This window comes from Phyllostomus discolor, chromosome 1, assembly GCF_004126475.2.
Source record: "Phyllostomus discolor isolate MPI-MPIP mPhyDis1 chromosome 1, mPhyDis1.pri.v3, whole genome shotgun sequence".
Taxonomy (NCBI): domain Eukaryota; kingdom Metazoa; phylum Chordata; class Mammalia; order Chiroptera; family Phyllostomidae; genus Phyllostomus; species Phyllostomus discolor.
In genome coordinates this window covers 188,513,358-188,537,771 of record NC_040903.2, presented here as the reverse complement: position 1 = coordinate 188,537,771, position 24,414 = coordinate 188,513,358, and the positions used below count along the sequence as shown (strand labels likewise).

General features: G+C 36.3%; 1 protein-coding gene across 1 annotated transcript in view; it reads left to right on the top strand.

Annotated features, from left to right (window-relative positions):
• The window catches only part of SGPP1 (sphingosine-1-phosphate phosphatase 1), a 40,423-nt gene extending 27,942 nt beyond the window's left edge, over nt 1-12,481 (top strand). Inside the window, 3 exon segments of the mRNA XM_028505759.2 lie at nt 10,069-10,120; nt 10,123-10,206; nt 10,209-12,481. Of these exon segments, the coding sequence (XP_028361560.1) occupies nt 10,069-10,120; nt 10,123-10,206; nt 10,209-10,618 (546 nt within the window). The 3' untranslated portion in view covers nt 10,619-12,481.
• The last annotated feature ends 11,933 nt before the right edge of the window (nt 12,482-24,414 follow it).

Sequence of the window (24,414 nt, the reverse complement as noted above, 5' to 3'; positions counted from 1 at the left end):
CTCAGGATAGCATTTCTCCCTTCTTCAAGTCTCAGTTTTATTTTCCTTCTCATTCTTTTGTATGCCTCCTCTAATGCTGAGCCAAAACCAGCGATGGGAATACAGAAACCAAGGAGAGCTCTGCTTATTAATCAAGACCCAGTGCTTCAGAAACTTAAATGCATTTAAACTATTTTGGAGTCCCTGTGTACTCTATTCAGCCACATCTCCTTACTTCCCTTCTTCATCTTTTAACCAGATTATTGCAACAGCTTCTTAATAAGTAGTTCTCTTTCTGATCTGACACCATTCCGTGCAGTGTTCAGTCACTTATTACAGTATACTTCCCAAAACACAAATGTGATGCCATACTGAATGACTTGAAGTTTTCTCAAATGCAAAGGGTGTTTCTTACCTCCATACCTTTCTTTAGGATTTCTGTAACCTATATATGAAATGTTTAAGTTATTACCTTTACCTTTCTTAGCCTAGCTAACCTATCCATTCTTCAATATTCACAAAAATGCTCTTATTTCCTAAAAGCCTCATTACCTTTTCCATCTTCTCCTTTTGTAAGATTGGTTAGGTGATGCTTCTGCCAGAGCCTTTTGACCATAATTCTGGAATAGCACTTATTCCAAACTGAAAGTGCTTTTTTGCCTTATCTGTAACCCCCAGTAGACAATAAGCAACATGAGAAAAATAACTATTATGTTTTATCTCTCTATCCCTTTCATCTAGTGTGGTGTCTCTATGAATACATTATATATTATACTGTAGATAAATTATCAAAAAAAGGTGCAGATATATGAATTAATTCACGGAATCCAAAAATTTTTAATGAACATATTGAATTTTTCTTGTCTTTAACAACTTTCACTATTGTAATATTCTACTCATAAAAATATCTCATTAGCTTTAGTCGTAACTTTGGAAATGCTGGGTTTCTATTTCTTACAGAGATTATTTGCCTCTGGAAGCTACTGCTGCATTAGTAAATTTCCAGAAATCCCAAATATGATTTTAATAAGCAAATTATTTGTGTTTAACTTTTTATAATTTATATTAATACAAGTTGTGAATTTATATACAATTGTCTGTCTCTGACTAATCTTTACTAATTTTATAATGAGCCTAAGTATCAGTCTTATGTCATTTATAATATTTGTCAAAAGAAAATGTTGTTATCCATCACTAGGCCTTTTTAGAGTTACTCCCTTCTACCAAAGGTTAGCAATATCCTAAGATACTCCAAATGGTTATGCATTTGTGAGTGATAAAAAAATAAATGAGGACTTCAGTCAAGATGGCATCATAGGTAAACAAAGATCACCTCCTTGTACAACCACATCAAATTACAACTGAACTATAGAAAAACCATCACTCAGAACTGTCAGAAATCAAGGTGAGCCCTGGCTGGCACGGCTCAGTGGATTGAGTGCGGGCTGCAAACCAAAGTGTCGTGGGTTCGATTCCTAGTCAGGCCACATACCTGGGTTGCAGGCCACGGCCCCCAGCAACCGCACATTGATGTTTCTATCTCTCTCTCTTTCTCCCTCCCTTCCCTCTCTGGGAATAGATGAATAAAATCTTTAAAAAGCCACGCCAGCCAGGGCAATAAAATCTTTTAAAAAAAAGAAATCAAGGTGAATGGAAGTCTGACAGCTGTGGAATTAAAGAAAACACATTGGGGTGGAGACACGGAATGGGTTGATCCCATATCCACATGTATTGGATAAAAATTTGGGAGGGATATTTTGGAAGCAAGGAATTCTCATCCCACACCTCAGTTCCAATGCCAGGAAGGTAAATCCCCATAACTTCTGGCTGCAAAAACCAGCAGGGACTGAGTCGGTGGAGGAAGCTACTGGAGTCCCAAGCAGTTCCCCTTAAAGAACCCACACACAGAATTACTCAGGCTCACTCCCTCTGAGCTCCACCACTGGGTAGCAGCTTGAAAGGCACCAGTGACATACAGGAAGGAACTGGAGTGTCTGTCTGGCATCAAGGTGAGAGCTGGAAGACAGCTTTCTCCCAGACAGAAAGGTAGTAGAGGCCATTGTCACTTTTCTGAACCCTCCCCTCACAGAACTGGCAGGTGGATACCATATCTGACTCCATCAACCTGCTAACAGTTTGCTCCACCCTGGAGTGCTCTGAGACCCAGTCCCAGCAAACTTGAATGTTCGGGCCTACAAGCTGTTAACAGTGACTTCTACATATGAATGGCTGATCTTCCTAAATCCTATCCAACAAGCAACAGCAGGCCTCAGTGAGCCACCAGTTACCCCATACCTCTTGCTAAGTGGCTCCAGGTCTGGCACTAGTAGCAGCTAACCTAAATTCATAGCTTAGTTAAGTCTGGGAATCCAAGCCCAGCACAAGTAGTAGCTATCTGCACATTGCTTTATGCAGATAAAGCTATGAGCTAGCTGCACATAGCTCATGCAGGGTGGCCCCAGGCAGAACACAGGTGGGGGCTGATCTTGGTCTGTACCACCCAGGAAACCCCAGAACCTGACACCAAATGGACATCTGTAGACCAATAGGAGTGCCACTGCCCTGCCCTTGCACAGCTGATCTTCCAAGGAGGGTGAAGGTCATTGGTCAGTGGTCACAGCCAGTCCTTGCAGCTGACTGGCCTAGATAAATCCCTCCCATTGACCTGCCAACAGCAACAAAGGCTCAGCTACAAGAGGACGGTGTACTTAGCCCACACAAAAGGTGCACCATGAGTACCTAGCTTTTTTGTATGTTTTTTCTTTTTCCTCATTTTTATTGTATTTTTCTATTAAATCCATATATCTCCCTTGTACTCCTCTCACCCCCACATTTTTCTATATTTTAATATTTTAGTAATTATCTGCATTTTGAACTATTTTCTTAATCATAGTTTGTATCTTCACTGGGTTTTTTTTTTTTTTGAAATTAGTATGGATCTAAAGGCAGAGTATGCTGTAGAACTTGCTAATAGGTGCTTAGATACTAATTATCTAAGCTGGTATGTTCATTACGAAGAGCATTCTAACATGCTCTAAATAATTTATAATGAGCACTCCATTCAGTATGTGCTATATGCTTTGTTGTTAGTGTTGCAACACAGCAATAGCTTTGTTTATTTTAATATTAACCTACTTTCCTAACCATAATTATTATTAGAAGTTTATGGGTCTGTATATGGGAATGTTTTTTGGAAATTTATTATGAGATTGTAAAGTAGTATGTACACCTTTAACATATTTTTATAACAGGGAAAAAAAACATGTTATAGAGGAAGATCTAGAATGGTAAACACTAAGAATTTTAGTAGTGATTATTCCTGGACAATAACTAGTTGTTATTGTTTATCTGTATTTTCTAGTTTTTCTATTTTGAGCATGTATTAAGTTTAAATTTTATTGTGCTGGATGGATTTTGAAATTTTTAAAGAAGATAATTAAAGACAATCCATTCTAACAATACATTTTGTTCTTAGAAACCCTGTTGGTATCACTGGCATATTTAAATTACAAGCAGGACACCTGAAATGTATTATCATTTTAAAAAACAAAACAAAACACTAGGAGACAACCAGAGTTCTAAATCCTTTTATGCACCCTGACTGGAGATGGAACCCCAACCTTGGCATATCTGGACAATACTCTAACCGACTCAGCCAGGGCTATTTTTAAGGTACCATAAAAAGCATTTTACAGGAATGAACATGTACTTGTATCTGTAATATAAAAAACCTATAATTTTTAGAAGTACCTGTCTTTAGAACTATTAACCCTTCTTTCACCTAACCTTAGAGCAAATAAGTATTTTTTATATAAATAACTTACCAGTTGTCATTTACCATATTTTGCCATGTATAGTGTGCACTTTTTGCTCAAGTTTTTAACAGAAGAATGAGGATGAGCATTATACATGGGTATAGTGATTACATACCACAGATATAATAATGGGTATAATAATTAACGTATATAATACACACAGAAACATGGGTGCACAGTTAACATGGGAGCACATTATGAGAATTATAAGGCTGAGAACATTTCTACATTAGTATATAATTTAAAATTTTGAATCAGTAATGAAATTTAAATAAAAAATAAGCAACAGCTTTTGTCCTGGTAGTGAAAATCCAGTTGTTCCCTTAGACCTATGACTTCAATTACAAATTAGAGTAGAAAAGGGTAAGATAGAAAACAAAGGAGCATAATCTTATAAAGTGAAATTATTTGGCAGTTAGGGGTCTGAAATATAAGTTTGATAGTCACGTAATTTGAGATCTCCATATTCTAAAGTATGGTTAGAGTTTGGGTTACAGGACCTTTGAGTAATTGCAGTAAAATTCAGTTAACTAGAATTCTTAGGTAATTTTTAGTGTTTATCAATGAGTTTTTGTGGAAGACCTCATGTTCAAGAACAGATGATGAAAATTTAGTTTCTCTTCACTATCAATATTTAATGACTAATGGTGAGAATATTCCTTTTTTGTCCCAACAAATATATTAAGCATTTTTAGTCTAAGAGATTAAATAACTGTGTGACCTTAGTCTGGTTTTCTTTATTTAAAAACTAGTTAAGGTAACATAAATTTTCATCAAATTTGGATACTTTTGACACATACTGATGTTTCTCTCCTCCTTTCTGCCTCCCTTCCCCTCTCTCTAAAAGTAAATAAATAAATGAAAATATTTTTTTAATGTTTTAAAATTTTGGATACATTTGAAAGAGAAAAAAGATACATTTAATTTTTATGTTTGGGGCAACAGAGCAAAATGAGATTATTCTAGGCAAGCCATATCAGGGTGGTTGTGAGGATTAAGTGTGACATTAAATGAAAATATTACAACAATGTTTTTAATACAGAGTTATTGTTTTTCCCTGACAATGTCTTTAGCCTAAGTTTAAGAAATTATGTTTCTCCCTGGCTGGTATGGCTCAATGGATTGAGTGTCAGCCTGTGAACCAAAGGGTCACCAGTTCAATTCCCAGTCAGGGCACATGCCTGGGTTGTGGGCCAGGGATGTGTGAGAGGCAATCACACACTGATGTTTCTCTCCCCGTCTTTCTCCCTCCCTTCCCCTCTCTCTAAGAATGAAATAAATAAAATCCTTAAAAAAAAAGAAAGAAATTATGTTTCATTTATTTCTTTTACAGAGTTCTTTTTTAAAAAATATTTTATTTATTCATTTCTAGAGAGTGGGGAAGGGAGGGAGAAAAAGAAGGTGAGAAACATTGATCGATAACCTCTCAGATGCCCCCAGCCAGGAACCTGGCCTGCAGCCCAGGCATGTGCCTTGACTGGGAATTGAACTGGCGACATTTCAGTGTACAGGCTGGCGTTCAACCCACTGAGCCACACCAGCCAGGGCTATTTTACAGAGTTCTTGTCAAGCAAAGTGTGATGAGTCTAAGGAATTGCTTTAAATGCCTTAATTTAATTAATCAAGTATTTATTGCCTGTTTACTGTGTGTCAGGCACTGGGCATATATGTATAAAGAAGATAAAGTCTTTGCCTGGAGAAGTCACAGTCTAAATACTAATATGTAATATAAATGTGCAATGCAGTAAATTTCAACTGGGGTTACACAGTAGAATCACTAGGGAGCTATTTTTAAAAATGCTGAAGCTCCACTTCCACCTCAGTTAGGTCAGAGCCCTGGCCTAGTAGCTCAGGATAGAGCAGAGAGCATACAGCATCATCCTGATATGCCAAAATTGTGGGTTCAATCCTTGCACATACAAGAATCAACCAGTGAACGCATAAATAAGTGGAACAACAAACAAATGTTTCTATTTTCCCCTGCCTCCCTCCCCGTCCCTTCCTCTCTCACTCTCAAATCAATTTTTTTAAAAAACAAGAATCTCTGAGGATTGGCCCAAGCACTGATATTTTTGTTAAGTTCCTTGAGTGACTTTAATGGGCAGCAAGAGTTGTGAACCTTTGGCTTTCCTGGAGAAATAAGCAAGCAAAGAAGTGGGAAACAATGTAGTAACTGTTGTAGCAGGTTGTAGAAGATGCTAAGGAAGCAGAGAGGACAAAGTTTCTTATTGTGGAGTAAGAGGAGAAAGTTTATGGAGGATATAGATGCCTGACCAGAGCCTCAAAAGATATGAAATAATTTGCCTAAAACATAGGTGGGAAAGGTAATCTCAAAATGAGAGGAAATAGAGTCTATAAATTCATTTTGTTAATTAATATTTTCCCTAGACCTACTGTTAAAGGAGTCACTTACATAAAACAATTAAAATTTTAAATGATCTCACTTAGTATTATAAAATAGGAAAATATCAGTGAGAAAATTCATTCACTCATTCATTCATCCATTCAACAAATATTTGAGTGTCTACAGTATGCTAAGCTACTTGGTGGATTATAGCCAACAAAATGTAATCTATAGTGAACAAAATATTGCCTCAAAAATTCTTAAACATTCAACTCTTAGTCTGTTTAGTAATTGTATCTTCTCTAACCATTCTTATATTCTAGCAGCAGTATCCAACCTTTTGGCATCTCTGGGCCACACTGGAAGCATAATTGTCTTAAGCCACACGTTAAATATATTGTGATACATAATCACAAAAAAATTTCATAATGTTTTAAGTAAATTTACAATTTTGTTTTGGGCCACATTCATAGCCATCCTGAGCCACACGTGAGACCCTTGGGCCACAAGTTGGACACCCCTGTGAAGTATTCTGATTTGGAGATGAATATTTTTTAGAATATTGGTTTCAAGTATCATATTTTTGACTCTTCCAATCCACACAAAGTTTTTATTGTACTGTTACTGTACAATAAGGACAGTGGCAGAAATTTTGGGTATATTGAAGTCTTCAACATAAAAGGCAAACTTAAATTTTTTGATTAACATTTTTTTATGATCTTGCAGCAGGGAAGGCTTTCTTAAACAAGAGCACTGATAATACAACTACATTAAAAGTTAGGACTTATGTTCATCAAAAGATGCCATAAAGCAAATGAAAAGGCAAGCCACAAATGCCAAAATGATGTTTATGGCACATATTATTGATAGATTTTATTGAGAAAGGATTTATACAAAGACTATATAAAGAATTAGCAAGAAGAAAAACCAAAGAATAGTTGCCTAGAAAACACAATATATGTTGCATAGAAAAGGAATAGCCCATGAATTTATAAAAAAATAATAATCAGGAAAATGTAATGACTCATCCAATATAAACTTCTACAAACATTTAGGAAATTTTTTTATTGTCTTGTAAAACTGAACATGCACTTATCCTAAGATTCTGCCATTCCATTCGTAGGCATATATCCTGACAAACTTACAGACTCACACCAAGGAATATCAAAAGAAAGAGAGCATTGTTTATAATATTCCTGGTTGGCTTAAGAATACATACCACTTAAGAAACATTCGAGTTCAACTATGACAATAAACTAATCCAAACCCTGAGAACAACCAAAATGACCATCAGTGGGAAATGGGTAAATTGTTTAATCACATAGCAAAATACTACACAGTTGTGAAAGTGAATGACACGGTGAATGAATCTCAAAACTTAATGTTTAGTGTACAAAGCAAATCAAAGAAGGTTCCATGCTACATAAAACTTTTATAAAGTTCATAAAGAAGCAAAACTAGATGATATTTTATTTGGAGAAGTTCTTATACACTCCACATATCTTTTTCTGTGTACCAAATGTTACATAGTAAAAATTTTAAGACTGAAAAACATTAAGTAACTAGTTTGCTTAACTGTGTTGAATGATGTCGAGTGGCCATTGTTATTGGCAGCATAAAGATAACTAGTATGAAGCCCTGGCTGGGTTGGTTGGAGTGTTATCCCATACACCACACAGAGGCCATCAGTTCCATCCCCAGTCAGGACACATACCTAGGTTGTGGGTTTGATCCCTGGTCAGGTCATGTGTATGGGAGGCAACCAATTGATTGATGTTTCTCTCTCTCTCCCCTGCCCTCCCTCCTCTCTCTCTGAAAAGCAATAAAACATATTCTCAGGTGAAGATTTTTTTTAAGATAACTAGTATGAAAAGAGTGATTTCAGTATAGTGATGAGTGTAGAAAAAATAAGAAGTGAGGAAGTGAATATAAGCAACTCTTGATTAAATTTTCAGTGACAGAGAATAGGTCCCAGGTAGATATTCCAAACACAGTTTGTTCGTGTCAGGAATTATTCAGAAGCAAAAGTTCTTTTAATAATAACTTTAATTCCTCCAGTAAGCCATTTTCTGTCACCTACCCAAATTGTTCATGCCTAAAGCTAGGAGTCATCTTTGACCCCTTTCTCTTCGGCTTCTCTCCCACATTTAATCTATCACCAAGTTGAACTTGTTGGCTCTGGTGTTAAAATAGTTTACTAAATCCATCTGTGTACTTTCCTTCGTGTAGATATGAACCATGTCTAGAGTGAATCTCTGCAGCCGCCTCCCACCACTGTTTTCAGTGGTCACCTGTCCATTCCATACTTTTCCTCTCTGATTCATTGTCTAGACAGCAGGTGGAGTGTTGCACTCCTGCTTGGAATCTTTCCATGGCTCCCTATCACTTTTGAAATAAAATTTAAACTGCTTACCTAGTCTGTAAGAGCCTAAATGATTAGGCGTTTGCTTATCTCCTTGACTTCATACCACATCCCCCTTTCCTTTGCTCAGTGTTTGAATCACGCTGGATTTTTCTTAGTTTCTTGAACTCAGTAGGGTATTTTGCTGTTGTTATCAACATTATTTCATTTTTCATTTATTTAGTTAGTATTTTTAATCATTTTTTATTGTTATTCTATTATAATTGTGTCTATTATAATTGTGTCAGTTTTTACCCCTTTGCCCTCCTCTGCCCATCCCACCCCCCGCTCCCACAGTCACTCCCCACAGATTTCCATGTCTGTGGGTCATTCATACATGTCTTTTTTTAGTACCTTCCCCTTCTTTCCACCATTGTCTCCCACTCCACTCCCCTCTGGTTACTTTCAGTGTGCTCCACGTTTCCACACCTGTGGTTCTATTTTGTTCATTAGTTTATTTTGTTTACTAGAGGCCACTTATAGGTGAGATCATATGGTATTTGTCTTTCATCGACTGGCTTATTTCATTTAGCATCACTGACTGGCTTATTTCATTTAGCATGATAGTCTCCAGTTCTATCCATGCTGTTGCAAAAGGTAGGAGTTCCTTCTTTCTTTTTGCTGCAAACTCACTAGGATCTTTTCTGCCTCCAGCTCTTGACATTTGGTATTCTCAATACCTAGAATGCTTTTCCTTAGATCTAAAGATAGTGCTGATTTCTTTTTGGAATCAGGTCTCCTCTGAGCAAATGTCACATCCTCAGTTAGGTTCCTGTAATCACTCTAATAGGTTCTTTCATCATACTGTCCCATTGTCCGGTTTCAGTTTATTTCGTAACACTTATAACTACCTGAAATTGTAATATTTATCTACTGTTTTGCTTACAGGGTTATTGAAAGTAAAACAGTATATATTAGTCTTTTCTATTATAATATAAGCTCTTTGACAGCAGGAATCTTGTCATTCTTTAAGTAATGTATCCTCAGTCCCTAAAATAGTGCCAGGCATACGTAGGTACTCAGTAAGTATTTGTTCAGTGAATGAATGAATGAATGAATAAACAAGAAAAGAAAACTACTCAGGCTTTCTAGCCTCTCTAATTTTGAATTGTATGTTTAAATGAATGAAAATGAATATGGTGTCTTTGAAAAATAAGTATATTCTTTTTCCCAGAAATCAAAACTACGTAATTGAAGCATATTTACTTGTGAAAGATTTGAATATAAATTTGTATAGTATATATGTTTACTTAAATTTATAAATACTTACATTTATATATACTTTTAACACTGTAAATTAATTTATAAAAGGGTAGAATTATGAAAACAATTCTTTTATTATTAATCTTTTTATTATCATTCAGACAGTTTTTAGTACCCATTATATGGCCAGTTAGTAAAGTTTACTTTGAGGATGTGACATATTTTAAAAATTTGTATCTGTTAACATTCAAGATGTAAAATATATATATATATTTAATGCCAAAAATAGTGTTATACTAAACAACTTTACTTTTCTCTTTTCCCAGGATATTATTGCTGGATTCCTATATACCATTTTAATTTTAGCTGTCTTCTATCCTTTGTGGACCTGATTGACAACTTCAACCAAACTCACAAATATGCTCCATTAATCATCATTGGGCTTCACTTAGCCTTGGGGATCTTTCTTTCACTCTCGACACCTGGAGTACGTCCCGAGGAGACACAGCTGAGATTTTAGGAAGTGGTGCTGGAATTGCATGTGGTTCTCATGTTACCTATAACATGGGTCTAATGTTAGATCCTTCTGTGGATATGTTACCTTTAGTTAGATCCCCCATTACTGTGACTCTTTTTGGAAAAGCCATAATGCGGATCCTTATAGGAATGGTATTTGTACTAATAGTCAGAAATATAATGAAAAAGATCACCATTCCTTTAGCCTGTAAAGTCTTCAGTATACCATGTGATGACATTCGAAAAGCAAGACAGCACATGGAAGTTGAACTTCCTTATCGGTACATTACCTATGGAATGGTAGGTTTCTCTATCACATTTTTGGTTCCTTACATATTTTGCTTTATTGGTATCTCTTGATGGAAAGATTGTTTATGATAAGAAAGAAGGGTATCAGTTGCTGATATTTAAAAATATATTCTAGTTAAAAGCCAAATCAGCGTTAGGCTTTTGCAGGAATTTAACTTAAATAATTAAGTAAATTCGGAAGAGTCAGTGCATTCACCATTGCACATCCAGATATTGTTTTAGGTGAGCTGAGCTATTTCAACACTGAGAAAATGATAAGTATCCATTTAGACTGTTGATGTAATATCTGGAGACTTTTGTGCTGTTACAGATTCAAGATATATAACATATATTTATTAACTTACATAATATACAATTATGTATCTAATATATGTTATATATAAAATAATGGTTTTTTAACTGGGGGGTATATTATAAAATCAATAATAATATGCAAACAGTTGTGCCTGTGTGTTTGGACTTAATACAGGCATGTTGTTATTAACAGATATAATTTAGTGTTTATTCACTATGGGAGCCATTTCCTAATTAAACTGCATAATTACTAGACCAGGATTCATGTGCTACCACATATTGATTTACTGCCTCATTTTACACTGCCATCATGTTACCCATGATGTTGAACATGGGAGGCATTTTTAATGGACCAAATTTTCCGAAAAATTAGTTTTTGGATTTCTTTTGTTTTTTTCTTCAGTTCTGTATACTGTGTTGAATGTACTTTATTTACAGTTGTTCTGGACATCAGTTTAATAATTCAGGTACTGAATTTTATTGCTTGGTAATTGTGCCTTTCTGTTGCTGTATTAAGAAATGCCATGTATACTGTGATATAACAATAAGATGCTAACTTAATTTTAACTTACATGTAATTAGGCATATATTTTTAAAATATGTCAAGCTAACAGGGCTAGCACTAAATCACCCTCAATTCTTTAGCCTTTGTTTAGAAAGAAATGTGGAATAGTCTAAACTTTCTCACTAATTTATTGGGAAACTAAATGGATAAATATTCCAATTTTTGTAGGTATTTTTCTGTGCATTGTAAGGTATAGGAACAAGATATATTTTTTGTACATTGTCTTGATTGTTTATACTGAAGGTAGATGTTTCCAGTTAATGGAAAAGCTGAAATTTATAGATGGGACAATGCACAAGGTTCACATGTAAACAAACAATTTTTCTAAATTATTTGGAAAGATTGGGTTTAGCAGTTACCTTTTAATACCCACTTATTAGCTACTTAAGGTCAGTTATAAAATCTAAAGTATCAGCATTTAGATCCCATTGTTTTTTCTATTTTTTATTATTTTCAGAAGGAAATTTGGGTATAGCATTAAACTATTCTTTATTCTGTCTGTGCCTTTATATTTTGAAGTGTAATTATAATTAGGTTAACATTAAGTTAATTTGTAGTTTTTCATAAAGAAGCTAATTAACTTTCCATGTAAACATGCATCAGGTGTGGAATTACTTTAGTGCAATATATGATTATCCAGAAGTATCATTTAAGATGTCTCTATTTTGGGCAGCATAACTATTTGAGCTCATATTTTTATAATTCCTATTGACAACTTAGGGACATGGTAGTTTTTACCATTACTGAATCTGAGGATTTTAAATAAAGCACCTAAATTTGGGACCTTTACCTATTAGTTGAAAGGAAACCAAGGCACTTGGGAACATATCGGTACGTTGGAAAATGTGCAAAGAACTTTTTTTTTCAAAATGTATTAAATGAATCAAATTTTTGGGACTATTTCCTATAATTGGGTCTATGTTATCTTATTAATGTTTATATCTAGCTTTAAAGGTATTTGAAAATATTTCATTTCTTTGTGTTTTGTTATTATCTGTTCTATGATAGTTCCATGCTAAATGTATTTAAAAATAAAAGCCAAATTCAGGATTGCAGGATGTTTTGTTTTATTTTGTTTGCCTTTTATGCATTTGTCTCTGTGTTATCTGGTAGAGATTTATAAAATACAGTTAGAACTTTCAATTCTAGTAGGCTTTCTTTCTGAAGCATTTTTTTCAAAACCAGTGTACAATTTTAAGTAATAGAAAACATTGAAGAAATTCTTCAATGTTCAAACTAACTTTGGGCTCCATTTATGATTATTCTGACATTGTACTTTTAGTAACAAGTTTCATAGTACTTTTTTTAAAAACATAAAACATGTTTCAGTAAAATCTGTGGCTAACAGTATTGTAGGTAGTTCACTGTTAATCTGTTAATTCAGGAATTAATTATAGTACTGGGTAAAGGTATTTTTTCAAGCAAATAAACATATGGCCATTTCATTTTATAATTTTAAAATGCCAAGATATGTGAATTGCAAAAACTAGGTCTTCTATAATCTCATTATAAGGCCTAATATAAAACAATGCTACTATAGATTTACATAATTACTTTAATTTTTATAAGTAATTTTTAATGTTTCTTTCAAAGACAACATAAAAGTTAATGATATTAATATAATTTAAAGGCAGGTTTTCATAAGACATTTGATAAAGGTGAGTATGTAAATAGTAAAATGTTTTATTTTGAATATATAATCATCTGAGGATATGCTCATTGATTTTTAGACAGAGAGGAGGTGGTGGGGAGGGAAAGAGACATCGATCCAGTGCCTCCCATGTGCACTCTGACCAGGGATCTGCAACTTAGGTGTGTGCCCTGACCAGGGATTACACCTCAACCTTTTGGTGTACGGGACAGTGCTCCAACCAACTGAGCCACCCCGCCAGGACACAAAGCTCTTCATTTTTAAGTCCACTAGATCAATACATCTTTTTTTAAGTTCATTTTAGAGAGAGAGAGAGGAAGGGGGAGAGAGAGAGAGAAACATCACTTTGTTGTTTCACTTATTTATGCATTCACTGGTTGAGTCCTGTATGTGCCCTGACCAGGGATTGAACCTGAAACCTTGGCACATTGGGACCATACACTAACCAAATGAGTGACCCAGCCAGGGCCAGTACTGATTATAAAACATTTCTCTTTCGTGAGACACACAGGAAGGGAAACTGAAAGAAAAATAAGAGAAACATTTTCTAAAATAAAAATGTTTACAGAAATAAGCACTAAAAAGCAAATATTTCCTAATTTGTCCTTTTTCCTTTCATCACCTTAGTCTTGTTGCATTTTCCAGCGATGTCTAGAAAGACCAGCCCCTAGTATGAAAACAAGATATGACAGAATATCTGTGTTTTAAGTGGTTCCCCCCTATTTTCTGAAATGCAAATGAATTTTAAAGTTGCTTTATGACCTGTACTAAGAAATTGTATCATAATGTTTATAATATCATTAACCTTAAATATCATTAAAGTCCATTGTCTCAGATGTTAAAAATACATACACTTACCAACAGACTCATTGGAAACAGAGGTCAAACTGGCTTACCAGAGTGGAGAGGACAGGGGAGATGTTGGAAAAAAGGTGAAGAGGAATATAGTCAGTAATATTGTGATAATTTTGCACGCTGACAGTTACTAGACTTAGTGTGGTCAGCACTTTGTAAAGTTTATAAATGCTGAATTACTCTAATGTTCATCTGGGACCAGTATAATATTATATGATTTTTAAAAAGTTCTTAAACTTACCTATTATGTAGTTTGCAATATTTGATTTAATACATATTTTTAAATTTTCTTTTGTTATATGACATTTTTAAAATTATATTTTACTGATTATGCTATTACAATTGTCCTGATTTTTCCCCCTTTGCCCTTCTCCACCCTGCACCCCCCCAACTCCCGCAGGATCAACCCCCACCCTTGTTAATATCCACAGGTCATGTGTGTAAGTTCTTTGGCTACTGTACTTTACATCTCGATGGCTATTCTGTAATTGCCTATTTGTACTTAGTCCCCTAACCTCTCACCCATTCTCCCACACCCCCTCCCATCTCTTTATCTTTAACCTTTGGCATTTTAATTATGATGTGTCTTGGTGTGGTCCTCTTTGCATCTGTCTTGTTTGGGACTCTGTGCTTCCTGGACTTGCATGTCTGTTTCCTTCACTAAATTAGGGAAGTTTATTTTCATAATTTTTTCAGATAGATTTCCAATTTCTTGCTCTTTCTGTTCTCCTTCTGGCACCCCTATGATGTAAATGTTAGAACGCTTGAAGTTGTCCCAGAGGCTGCTTATTTATACCATCCTCATTTATTTGGATTCTTTTTTCTTCTTGTTATGATTGGCTATTTTTTTCTTCCTTATGTTCAAATTATGGGTTTGATTCTCAGCTTCATCCACTCTGCTGAATGAATTGTTCTTTATTTCAATTAGTGTATCCTTCATTTCTGACTATATATTTTTTATGCAGTTGAGGTTCTCACTAAGTTCCTTAAGCATCCTTATAACCAGCATTTTCAACTCTGCATCTGATAGATTGCTTATCTCCATTTTGTCTACCTCTTTTTCTAGAGTTTTGATCTGTTCTTACTTGGGCCATGTTTATTTGCTCATTTTGGCAGCCTCCATGTGTTTGTATTAGGTAGAGCTGCTTTGACTTCCTGTCTTGGTAATGTGGTCTATTGTAGTAGGTGTCCTGTAAGGTCCAGTGGCACAGCCTCCCCTTTCATTGAAACTGGATACTCGAATTGTGCCATATGTGTGGGCTGAGTACACCCTCTTCATATATTGGAGCCTTAGTTGATGTTGGAAGATCAGTGGGAGGGATTTACCCAGTCCAGTCAGCTGCAAGGACTGGCTGTGACCACTGAACACAACCCTCGTCCTCCATGGAGGATCAACTGTTCAGAGCAAGGCTGGCAGTACTCTGACATGGTCTGTGGCTGTCCACTGAGCACACTGGCCTGGGGTTTCCTGGGTGGTGCAGGCCAAGATCAGCCCCCACCTGTGTTTTGCATGGGGCCTCTCTGCCTGAATTATAAAGCAATCTAAGGTAGCTGCTACTTGTGCTGGGCTTGGAAATTCCCAGGCAAAGGCAAGCTGTGAATCTAAGTTGCTATTTCGAGGCCTGGGACTCACTGAAGCCAGCTGCTGCTTGTTTGAGAGGATTTAGAAAGTTGTGAAGCATGAGCCAAGATGAGCCATTCATATGGAAAAGTGGCTTGGGTGGGCCAGTAAGTTGGGTGGAGTGGAGTCTGTGGGGATCTCCAAGGTGAGTCGGACAGTGTTAGCTGGGTTGATGGAATCGTAGATAGGGTGCCAATCTGCCTGCTTGGTTAGGATGGACGTGGTTTCTGTTGTCCGACTTACATTCAATTCTATTTCTGGCGCTCCAGAGTGATGGTTGTTCTATATTTTAGTTGTAATTTTGTTGTGGTTATGGAAGAGGTGAGCTATGTCTGCCTACCCCACCATCTTCACCAGAAATCTCGACATTTTCTTATGACATATAAAATGCTTTCTCTTAAAAAAAAGAAAATTACCACAACAGTATTACCTATTCAGATTTGAGGTTTATCCCTTGTCATAAATTAAAGGTTCTCATCACTGAACTTCATTGTAGCACATATTACAACCTGTGGTTGTCTTATTTATGTATCTTTAAATTTTTTGTCTTCATCTCTATGGTGTAAGCTACAGAAGGAGAAATAGCTTGTGCCTCTATTTATTCTGAATCCCTGGAAGGCAACCAATCAATGTTTCTCTCTCTCCCCCCCCCACCCCCACCCGCCTCCTCCTCCCTCCCCCTCCCTCCTTTTCCTCTTTCCTCCCTCACTCTCTCCCTTGCTCTAAGAAATCAATAAATAAAAATTTAGAAAAGCAAATGTTAACAAAATATTCTGTTGCTTAAAAAACACACTCAGATTTAGTTTTTTAAATAAAATCTGAGAGCCTTGGTATCTCTCTCATTCTGTGATTCTGGTTTATTTATAGTCATTGGAATTACTGATATATTTGGGCCTTGCCATCTTGTTTTCTGTTTGTCATTCTTTTGTCTTCTTTAATCCCTTTAACTCATTCCAGACTGACCTCCATCCTTACCAAGTCACTGAATTTCTCTTACCAGCATCAGCAGCAACCTCCAAGTTGTGAAATCCAATGTTATCTTGTGTCCTCTTCCAGAGCTCTCAGAAGCATTCCTCACAGTCCATACCCTTTCATCATGCAACACTTTCTTTTACCTTCTATGATATCACATTTTCTTCTTTTTCACTGACCTATCAGTCTCCTTTCCTTGCCCCTCCTCCTCTGCCAGCTCCCTAACATTGAAATGCCTAGAGCTTGTTCCTGAACCGTTCTCCTCTCTGTCTCCGTTCTTCCCCTAGGCAATTTCACCCAGTTCTGGATAACTCCACTCCAGTCTTCTCCCTACCCCGCTTCAGATTCCTGTGTCCCAGTGTTCACTTGTCCCCTTAGATTTCTAATGGCTATCTTGAATTTAACTCTTGATTTTCTCCACCAAACCTGTTTCTAAAATAGTCCTGACCATCTCAGTAAGTGGTACTGTCAACCCCTCAATTTTCAGTCTAAAAATTACCATATGTCTTCATTCTCCCACTTTTCTTACCTTTCACAAAGTAATCCATTTACCTTCAAAGCATAATTTGGATATCTCCACTTTGTTGCCATTGCTTCCCCACAGGCCTAAAGCATCACCATCAGCCATTGCCTAGCCCGACTAATAGCCTAGCCTACTCATTCTCCTGCTTCCATACTGGCTTCATTATTGGTCCAGTGATTCATTCTCCACACAGAAGCATTTAAATATGTATGCCAGGTTATGCCACTCCCTTTTTTAAAACCCTGTAGTGGATCCTTGACTGGTGTAGATCAGTGGGTTGAGCATCATCCTGCAAACCAAAAGGTAGCTGGTTGGATTCCCAGTCTCAGGGTACATGCCTAGGTTGCAGGCCAGGTCCCTGGTTGGGGGCATGTGAGAGGCAAATAATCTATGTTTGTCTCCCTTTTCCTCTCTTATTTTTTAACTCCCTTTCCCTCTGTCTCAAAATAAATATATAATTAACACAAAAGCAAACCAAAAAACGCTGTAGTGTGCTCCCATCATAGTTGAGATTAAATATAAACACCTTTACAATATCATCAAGAGTCTATATAATCTAGCCTTTAGCTTCTTCTTTGCCTTAAACTCCTTTCCGGTCATAATGGCCTATTTCTCTAACTGAAGTATCAGAGCCTTTGCCATCTTGCTTGCCTGGAATACTTCTCCCAAGTTCTTTATATAGTTCTTTATATAGATGGCTTGCTCTCATTTTTCAGATCTCAGCATCTTCTCAATGAAAGTTTTCCTGGTCATCTTATCTAATGGAACCCATATCTCCTATATGTTTTTCTTTGTCAGATCATCCTGTTGTATGTTGTCCATAACATTGAAATTTTCTTTTTTTTTTAAGTATTTTTTGGTGGCATTTATATTCTTTTCCATTCTTGTGTTCTTTATAGCTTTTTTCTTTTTTTTTAAACATTTATAGATTCTTTTTTTAAGATTTTATTTATGTATTTTTAGAGAGGGAAGGGAGGGAGGAGGGAGAGAGAGAGAGAGAGAAACATTAATGTGCGGTTGCTGGGGGCCATGGCCTGCAACCCAGGCATGTGCCCTGACTGGGAATCGAACCCTCAATGCCTTGGTTCGCAGCCCACACTCAATCCACTTAGCTACGCCAGCCAGGGTGAAATTTTCTTGTTTATTTGTTTGCTTGTACATCTTTCTCCACTAGTGCAGAAGCTCCATGAAACCAGTGGTCGTATTTATCATGTTCTCTGCTTATTCTCAGCACCTAAAATTAGTAGGGACTCAATAAGTATTTATCCCATGAATGAATGAATGGATCTACCTTGTTATTTTATACGGTTTCATGATACAATTGATTCAATCTGTTAGTGAACTTTGAGATTGCTGCTAATATTTTGCTCTTAACAATTCTACTCTGAAGATTCTTAGGTCTTTTGTAATTGCTGTAACTGCATGTAGGCAGGGAGCCAAGCGGAGATAAATAAATAAGACCATATCCTGTCCTCTCCCCTGACATTTTTATTTCCTTTGTCCACAGACATTTAAAGAGCCCTCACATACCAACTTGTTTTTAAACATAACAAGTTTATTATTTTTAATTGTTCAAATTGAAAGAGTATGTTGTTGCTTTATCATCCAGAATGTATTCTCTGTGCCAATCTAGTTAGATTTAAAATTCTCTTCTATCTCAGGAATCACCATGAAATTATAAGAAACTGGAATAAGACCCTTCATATTACCTCTGCAAATAATTTTACATTTGGCCTTTCATCTCATCATCTTATTCATGTCATCATCTTATTCATCCCTGTTGGCTCCCTGCCTGTACACATCTTCAGCAACTTATACTGGCATGTTAAATAGTCCTATACTAAACATTATGTAACTGTCATTTTTTATAAAGATATTGTTTATTTATTTTTAGAGAGAAGGGAAGGGAGGAAGAAAGAGGGAGAGAAACATTGGCCTGCAACATAGGCATGTGCCCTGACTGGGAATTGAACCAGTGACCTTTCAGTTCCCAGGCCAGTGTTCAGTCCACTGAGCCACACCAGCCAGGACTGTAACTGTCATTTTAAATGGGTGTTTATTACTATTTGTGTTAATTATTATACTTAAAATTGGTATATTGAAATAAAGAGAATGTATAATTTATTTTAGGAAACTTAGTAGCAACAGTTAAAAGATAATAAATCTGCTAATATTCTTCATGGCCAATAATTTATTGTATTCCTTCCTCTTTTTCTTTATTACTGTTCCTCTGCATTTTTTTATTGTTGTTCAAGTACAGTTTTCTGCCTTTTCCCCCACCCCTCCCCACCACCTGCCTCCCTCCCCCATTTCCACCCCTCCCCCTTGTTATTGTCCATGTGTCCTTTATAATTGTTCCTGTAAACCTTTTACCCTTTTTCCCCATTCTCCCCTCCCCTCTCCCCTCTGATCACTGTCAGCCTGTTCTCAATTTCAGTGTCTTTGGGCTGTACTTTGCTTGCTTGTTTGTTTTGTTGATAAGGTTCCTGTTAATGGGGAGATCATATGGTATTTGTCATTCACCACCTGGTTTATTTAATGTAGCATAATGCTTTCCAGCTCCATCCATGCTGTTGCAAAGGGTAGGAGCTCCTCTCTTTCTGCTGCATGGAATTCCATTGTGTAAATGTGCCATAGTTTTTTGATCCATTCATTTACTGATGGGCACTTGGGTTGCTTCCAGCACTTGGCCATTGTAAATTGTTCTGCTATGAACATTGGGTGCATAGGTTCTTTTGGATTGGTGTTTCAGGGTTTTTAGGATATAATCCTAGCAGTGGAATTGCCAGGTCAAAAGGCAGTTCGACTTTTAATTTTCTGAGGAAGTTCCATACTGTTTTCCACAGTGGCTGCACCAGTCTGCAATCCCACCAACAGTGCACTAGGGTTGCCTTTTCTCCACAACCTCTTCAACATTTGTTGTTCGTTGTTTTGTTTATGATGGCCATTCTGACCAGTGTGAAGTGGTATCTCATTGTGGTTTTAATTTGCATCTCTCTGGTGGCTAGCAATACTGAGCATCTTTTCATATGTCTCCGAACCCTGTGTATGTCCTCCTTGGAAAAGTGTCTGTTCAAGCCCTCCTCTGCATTTTTTGCTAATATGAGACAATGTTTTATTCCTTGTGAGTACCATATGCTGTACCTAACTACAGTAATTCAATTGCAGGATATTTTTTGGATATTACAGATTTCCTTAATCCCAAATAATAATACTGAAAACACTGTGTAACTGGTTCTCAAATATGAATTCAAACAGGTTTTCAGTGTTTTATCAGTTCAAACCCAAGAATATATTGCAAAATAACGCCTTGGCAAATGAGGCATAAGAACTAATTAACATTTTATGCAGATAGTTTTTAGAGTTTATTATTACTAATTCACCAAATAAAACATATATTTAAAGAAATATGTGAAAACAATATAGAGTGTGAAGTACATTATAAGAAGTAACAAATAACCTAGTCAAAATGGTTTTTAAAAATAACAAGAATGAATTGCCTCATTTAACTGTCTAGCAGTAGTAGGATTCAGCCCAGGCTTGATCCAGTGAAATCTAAAGCCACGGAAATAGATATGATTGCTTCTGGAGAGAGTTTAGAGTCTTCACAACACACATTTCACCACCAATTGACTAAGATTGTTTTGCTGAAAGGCTACATTGTGAAGAATCACTCAAATTCTGTTGATAGAGGTGCTGCAATCAATTAATGACGTCTGTCCAAAGGTAAAGGGGAGAGGAGGTGCAAAGGAGCCAATGAAACCGACACTAAAATTCAGACCTAAAGGGAGGAGAGAGTTCCCATGAGAACAAAAATAACTACAGTATCAAATGCTAGTAGAAAGATTCAAGATGAGGGTAGAGAAAAGCCATGGCTTTCATACCAACCTTTAAGAAAGCAATTTCAATAGTGTCTTCGGTAGGGACAGTAGTCAGACTATTGAGTTCAGGGGGTGACAAGAATTGAGGAATGGGGCAATAAGTACATTTCTGTGGCTTACAAATTTGTGAAATTGGTAGATACTACATGCTAGAACTGATTTTATATACAGTTTTTAAAAATCTAGATTGCTTCTCAGTCAGGAAGATTATAAAACATAAAGCAAACAATATCCATCAAATGACTTTGTAGTACCTGATCTTAAGCAATAATTTTTAATACCATTAACCTAGCTTTTATCTCACATCTGTCAAACAAAGAGAAAACATTAGGGAATGGCTTCAAGGGGATTTAGCTAACCTACGTGGAGCCGTGGAGCCGTGATTCTCAGTATGCAGTTCCCTGACCACTAGCATCGGCATCAACTGGGCACTTGTTAGGAATGCAAATTCCCCGAATCCCATCTCAGACTTAATCAAAAACTTGGGGGTGTGGCCCCAGCAATTTGTTGAAAAAGCCGACCAAGTGCTTTGGATGCACACTTGAGTTACTGAATTGTAACATCACTTTCTCATTCAATAAGCCACATAGTTATTAAGTTACTAATCTACTTGGTCTGCCTGACCTAGATTACCTAAATTCTGTACTGTCCAAACTATTTCAAGGGGTTAGAGCTAACTAAAAGTCTTTTAGTTAGTCTACTGGTGAGCCAGAGGAAACGTGATTACTCATTTGGGAACCAGCAATCTCACAAGTAAGAGAGTTTCCTCTGTTCATGGCGTGAACTCAGAAGTCTCAGGCACCCAGAGCCAAATCCTAACATTAAAACTGTATACAGTAACTTTTGACAGTTTTATCTGTGGTGGAGATACTGTTCTGCTGAATTTTTTACTCACTACCTCTTTGCAACATGTGCCCTGCAAAAATTCTTCCCCCTTCTTTCTTCAACAGTTTATTTGTACATCTGATGCAATGCTGTTACATACCTGTTGTACAGCATTTCGAAATAATAAGCTCCCATCATCTAGAAAGCATACTTATTTTGTTCAGTTCTTCCTTTCAGACTTGTGATTATTTGAGGTCTTTATTTCTATGTACTTGATAAACTCAGTTTCTTCCAGAGTAAGTTGAACAGAAATTTCTGACTTCCACCTAAATTTTTCCAGATTTTCAAATCAGCATTTTATTTTCTGCTGTGCAGCATTTTTTAAAGTTCTGAACTTGACATATTTCACTTTGAAGATATTTCTATTGTAGGAAAAAACCCCCACAAATTAGTATCATAATAATTATAAAGTTATAAAACAACTGGAAAAAAAACACATAACTCTTCTGTTACTGAAGCTGAAGAGTCCAAAATAAAGAACTTCACCTGCTTAAGGATTGAGCAAAGGTAAGGAATGTTTTTCTCAGTCTGAAACAAATGAATAACAAAAGGATGAACTTAACCAACTATTAATAATTAACTACCAGTTAAAACTTTAAAGGGCCAATATGTATTATCAGATTGGAAATTAATCTTTATGGCCAGACTTAACACAGACCTTTCTATTGTGTTCAAAAGAGAGTGTGACTAATGCTTCGTTGGTAATTTCCTATAATATATAACTAACTGCCAATGTATTGTTAGTAATATTGGTGGAAACTTGACCTACCTTTTTCAAGGTGTTCAGTGTATAAATCTTTCAAGTAAGTGTTCAGTATAAATTCTGGTGATACAGGTTGGCATTTCTTAAAAAGATTCTGTTCTAATTCTGCATATGGTATTTCTAAGATAGTAATTTCAATATTTTTTTAAATGAAGAGTGCTCTCAGTAGAATAAAAATTACATTTATATTTCAAAACTTAGGAATATGTGTAACCTCAGAAAAGTGGAACAGTCATTGTTTTTCCCCAGAGAAAGAACTCTATTTCTTTGCAGCTACTCAAAACAATAGGTTGGAGTTCTGCAAATTCAGGAAATACCACTAACAACTTACTTTTACTGACCTTGATAGAGAAGTCCTAAAACTAATCAGCAATAAGTTGTAAATTTAAAAAAAATAAAATCAACTTTATTTTATTATTTTTTTAATATTTTATTTATTTTTTAGAGAGGGAAGGGAAGTGGGGGGGGAGAGAGAGAGAGAGAGAGAGAGGGAGGGAGAGAGAGAGAGAAGGAGAGAAACATCAATGTGCGGTTGCTGGGGGCTATGGCCTGCAACCCAGGAATATACCCTGGCTGGGAATTGAACCTGGGACACTTTGGTTCCCAGCCCGCACTCAGTCCACTGAGCTACGCCAGCCAGGGCAAAATCAACTTTATTGATATGTCATTTATGTACAATAAACTGGAAATTAGTGAGCTGGGTTACAAATTTTAATATTATCTATTCTTTAAAGTGTATTGATTTATTCCTAAATGTCAGTTAAACAAAATTAAATAGAATGCTTTGAGATGAACTATCTGATTAATTTTTTAAATTAGCTGAGTGTTAAAAAGAATGCCCTTTGTGACGAAAATTTTTTAAAACTTATAAATTTTTCCATGACTTTGTAATTACACTTTTTTTAAAAAAGAATAGCCCTGGCTGGTGTAGCTCAGTAGATTGAGCTCGGGCTGCGAACCAAAGCATCGCAGGTTCAATTCCCAGTCAGGGCACATGCCTGGGTTGCAGGCCACCAGCAACCACACATTGATGCTTCTCTCTCTCTCTTTCTCTTTCTCTTTCTCCCTCGCTTCCCTCTCTAAAAAATAATAAATAAAATCTTTAAAAAAAAAAGAATAGAGAGTCTATCTCCCCTTTCAGTTAAAATCTGGAGCAGCAAGTTTTGATGTGTTATTGCACCTGAATACAGAGAGCATTTTGATGCCTGCCAGATGGGAGGGAGATGTGGGGGAATGAGTGAAGAGGTGAAGGGATTAAGAAGTACAAGGTAGCTATAGAATAGCCATGGGGATGAAGTACAGTATAGGAAATGGAGTAGCCAAAGAACTTGTACTCATGACCCATGGGCAAGAAGAACGGTGTGGTAATTGCCTGAGGGAGTTGGAGGGTACTGGATGGAGGGAGGCAAAGGGTGGGGGGAGAATTGGGACTATAATAGCATAATCAATAAAATATAATTAAAAAAGAAAAATGTACTCACACTGACCATTGGAGGGGCCCAGGGGGTGCAGGGATAGAGCAAAAAAGAAAAAAAAAACTCCTGGCTGTGAACAACAGTGTGGTGATTGCAGTGGGGTAAGGGGGTGGCTGGTATAGAGGGTGTATTGATAGTGATGGACAGGAACCCGACTTGGGGTGCTGGACACAATATACAGTGTACAAAGTGTTGTAATTGAATTGTGCACCTGAAACCTGTATAATTTTGTTAACCAGTATTACCCCAATAAATTTAATTTTTTAAAAAGTATGAAAGATCTACCAAATTTTAATGTCTGAATATTATGGCATTCTTGTAACATAATTTAGTATTTTATTTATACAAGTAAGATGTATTGC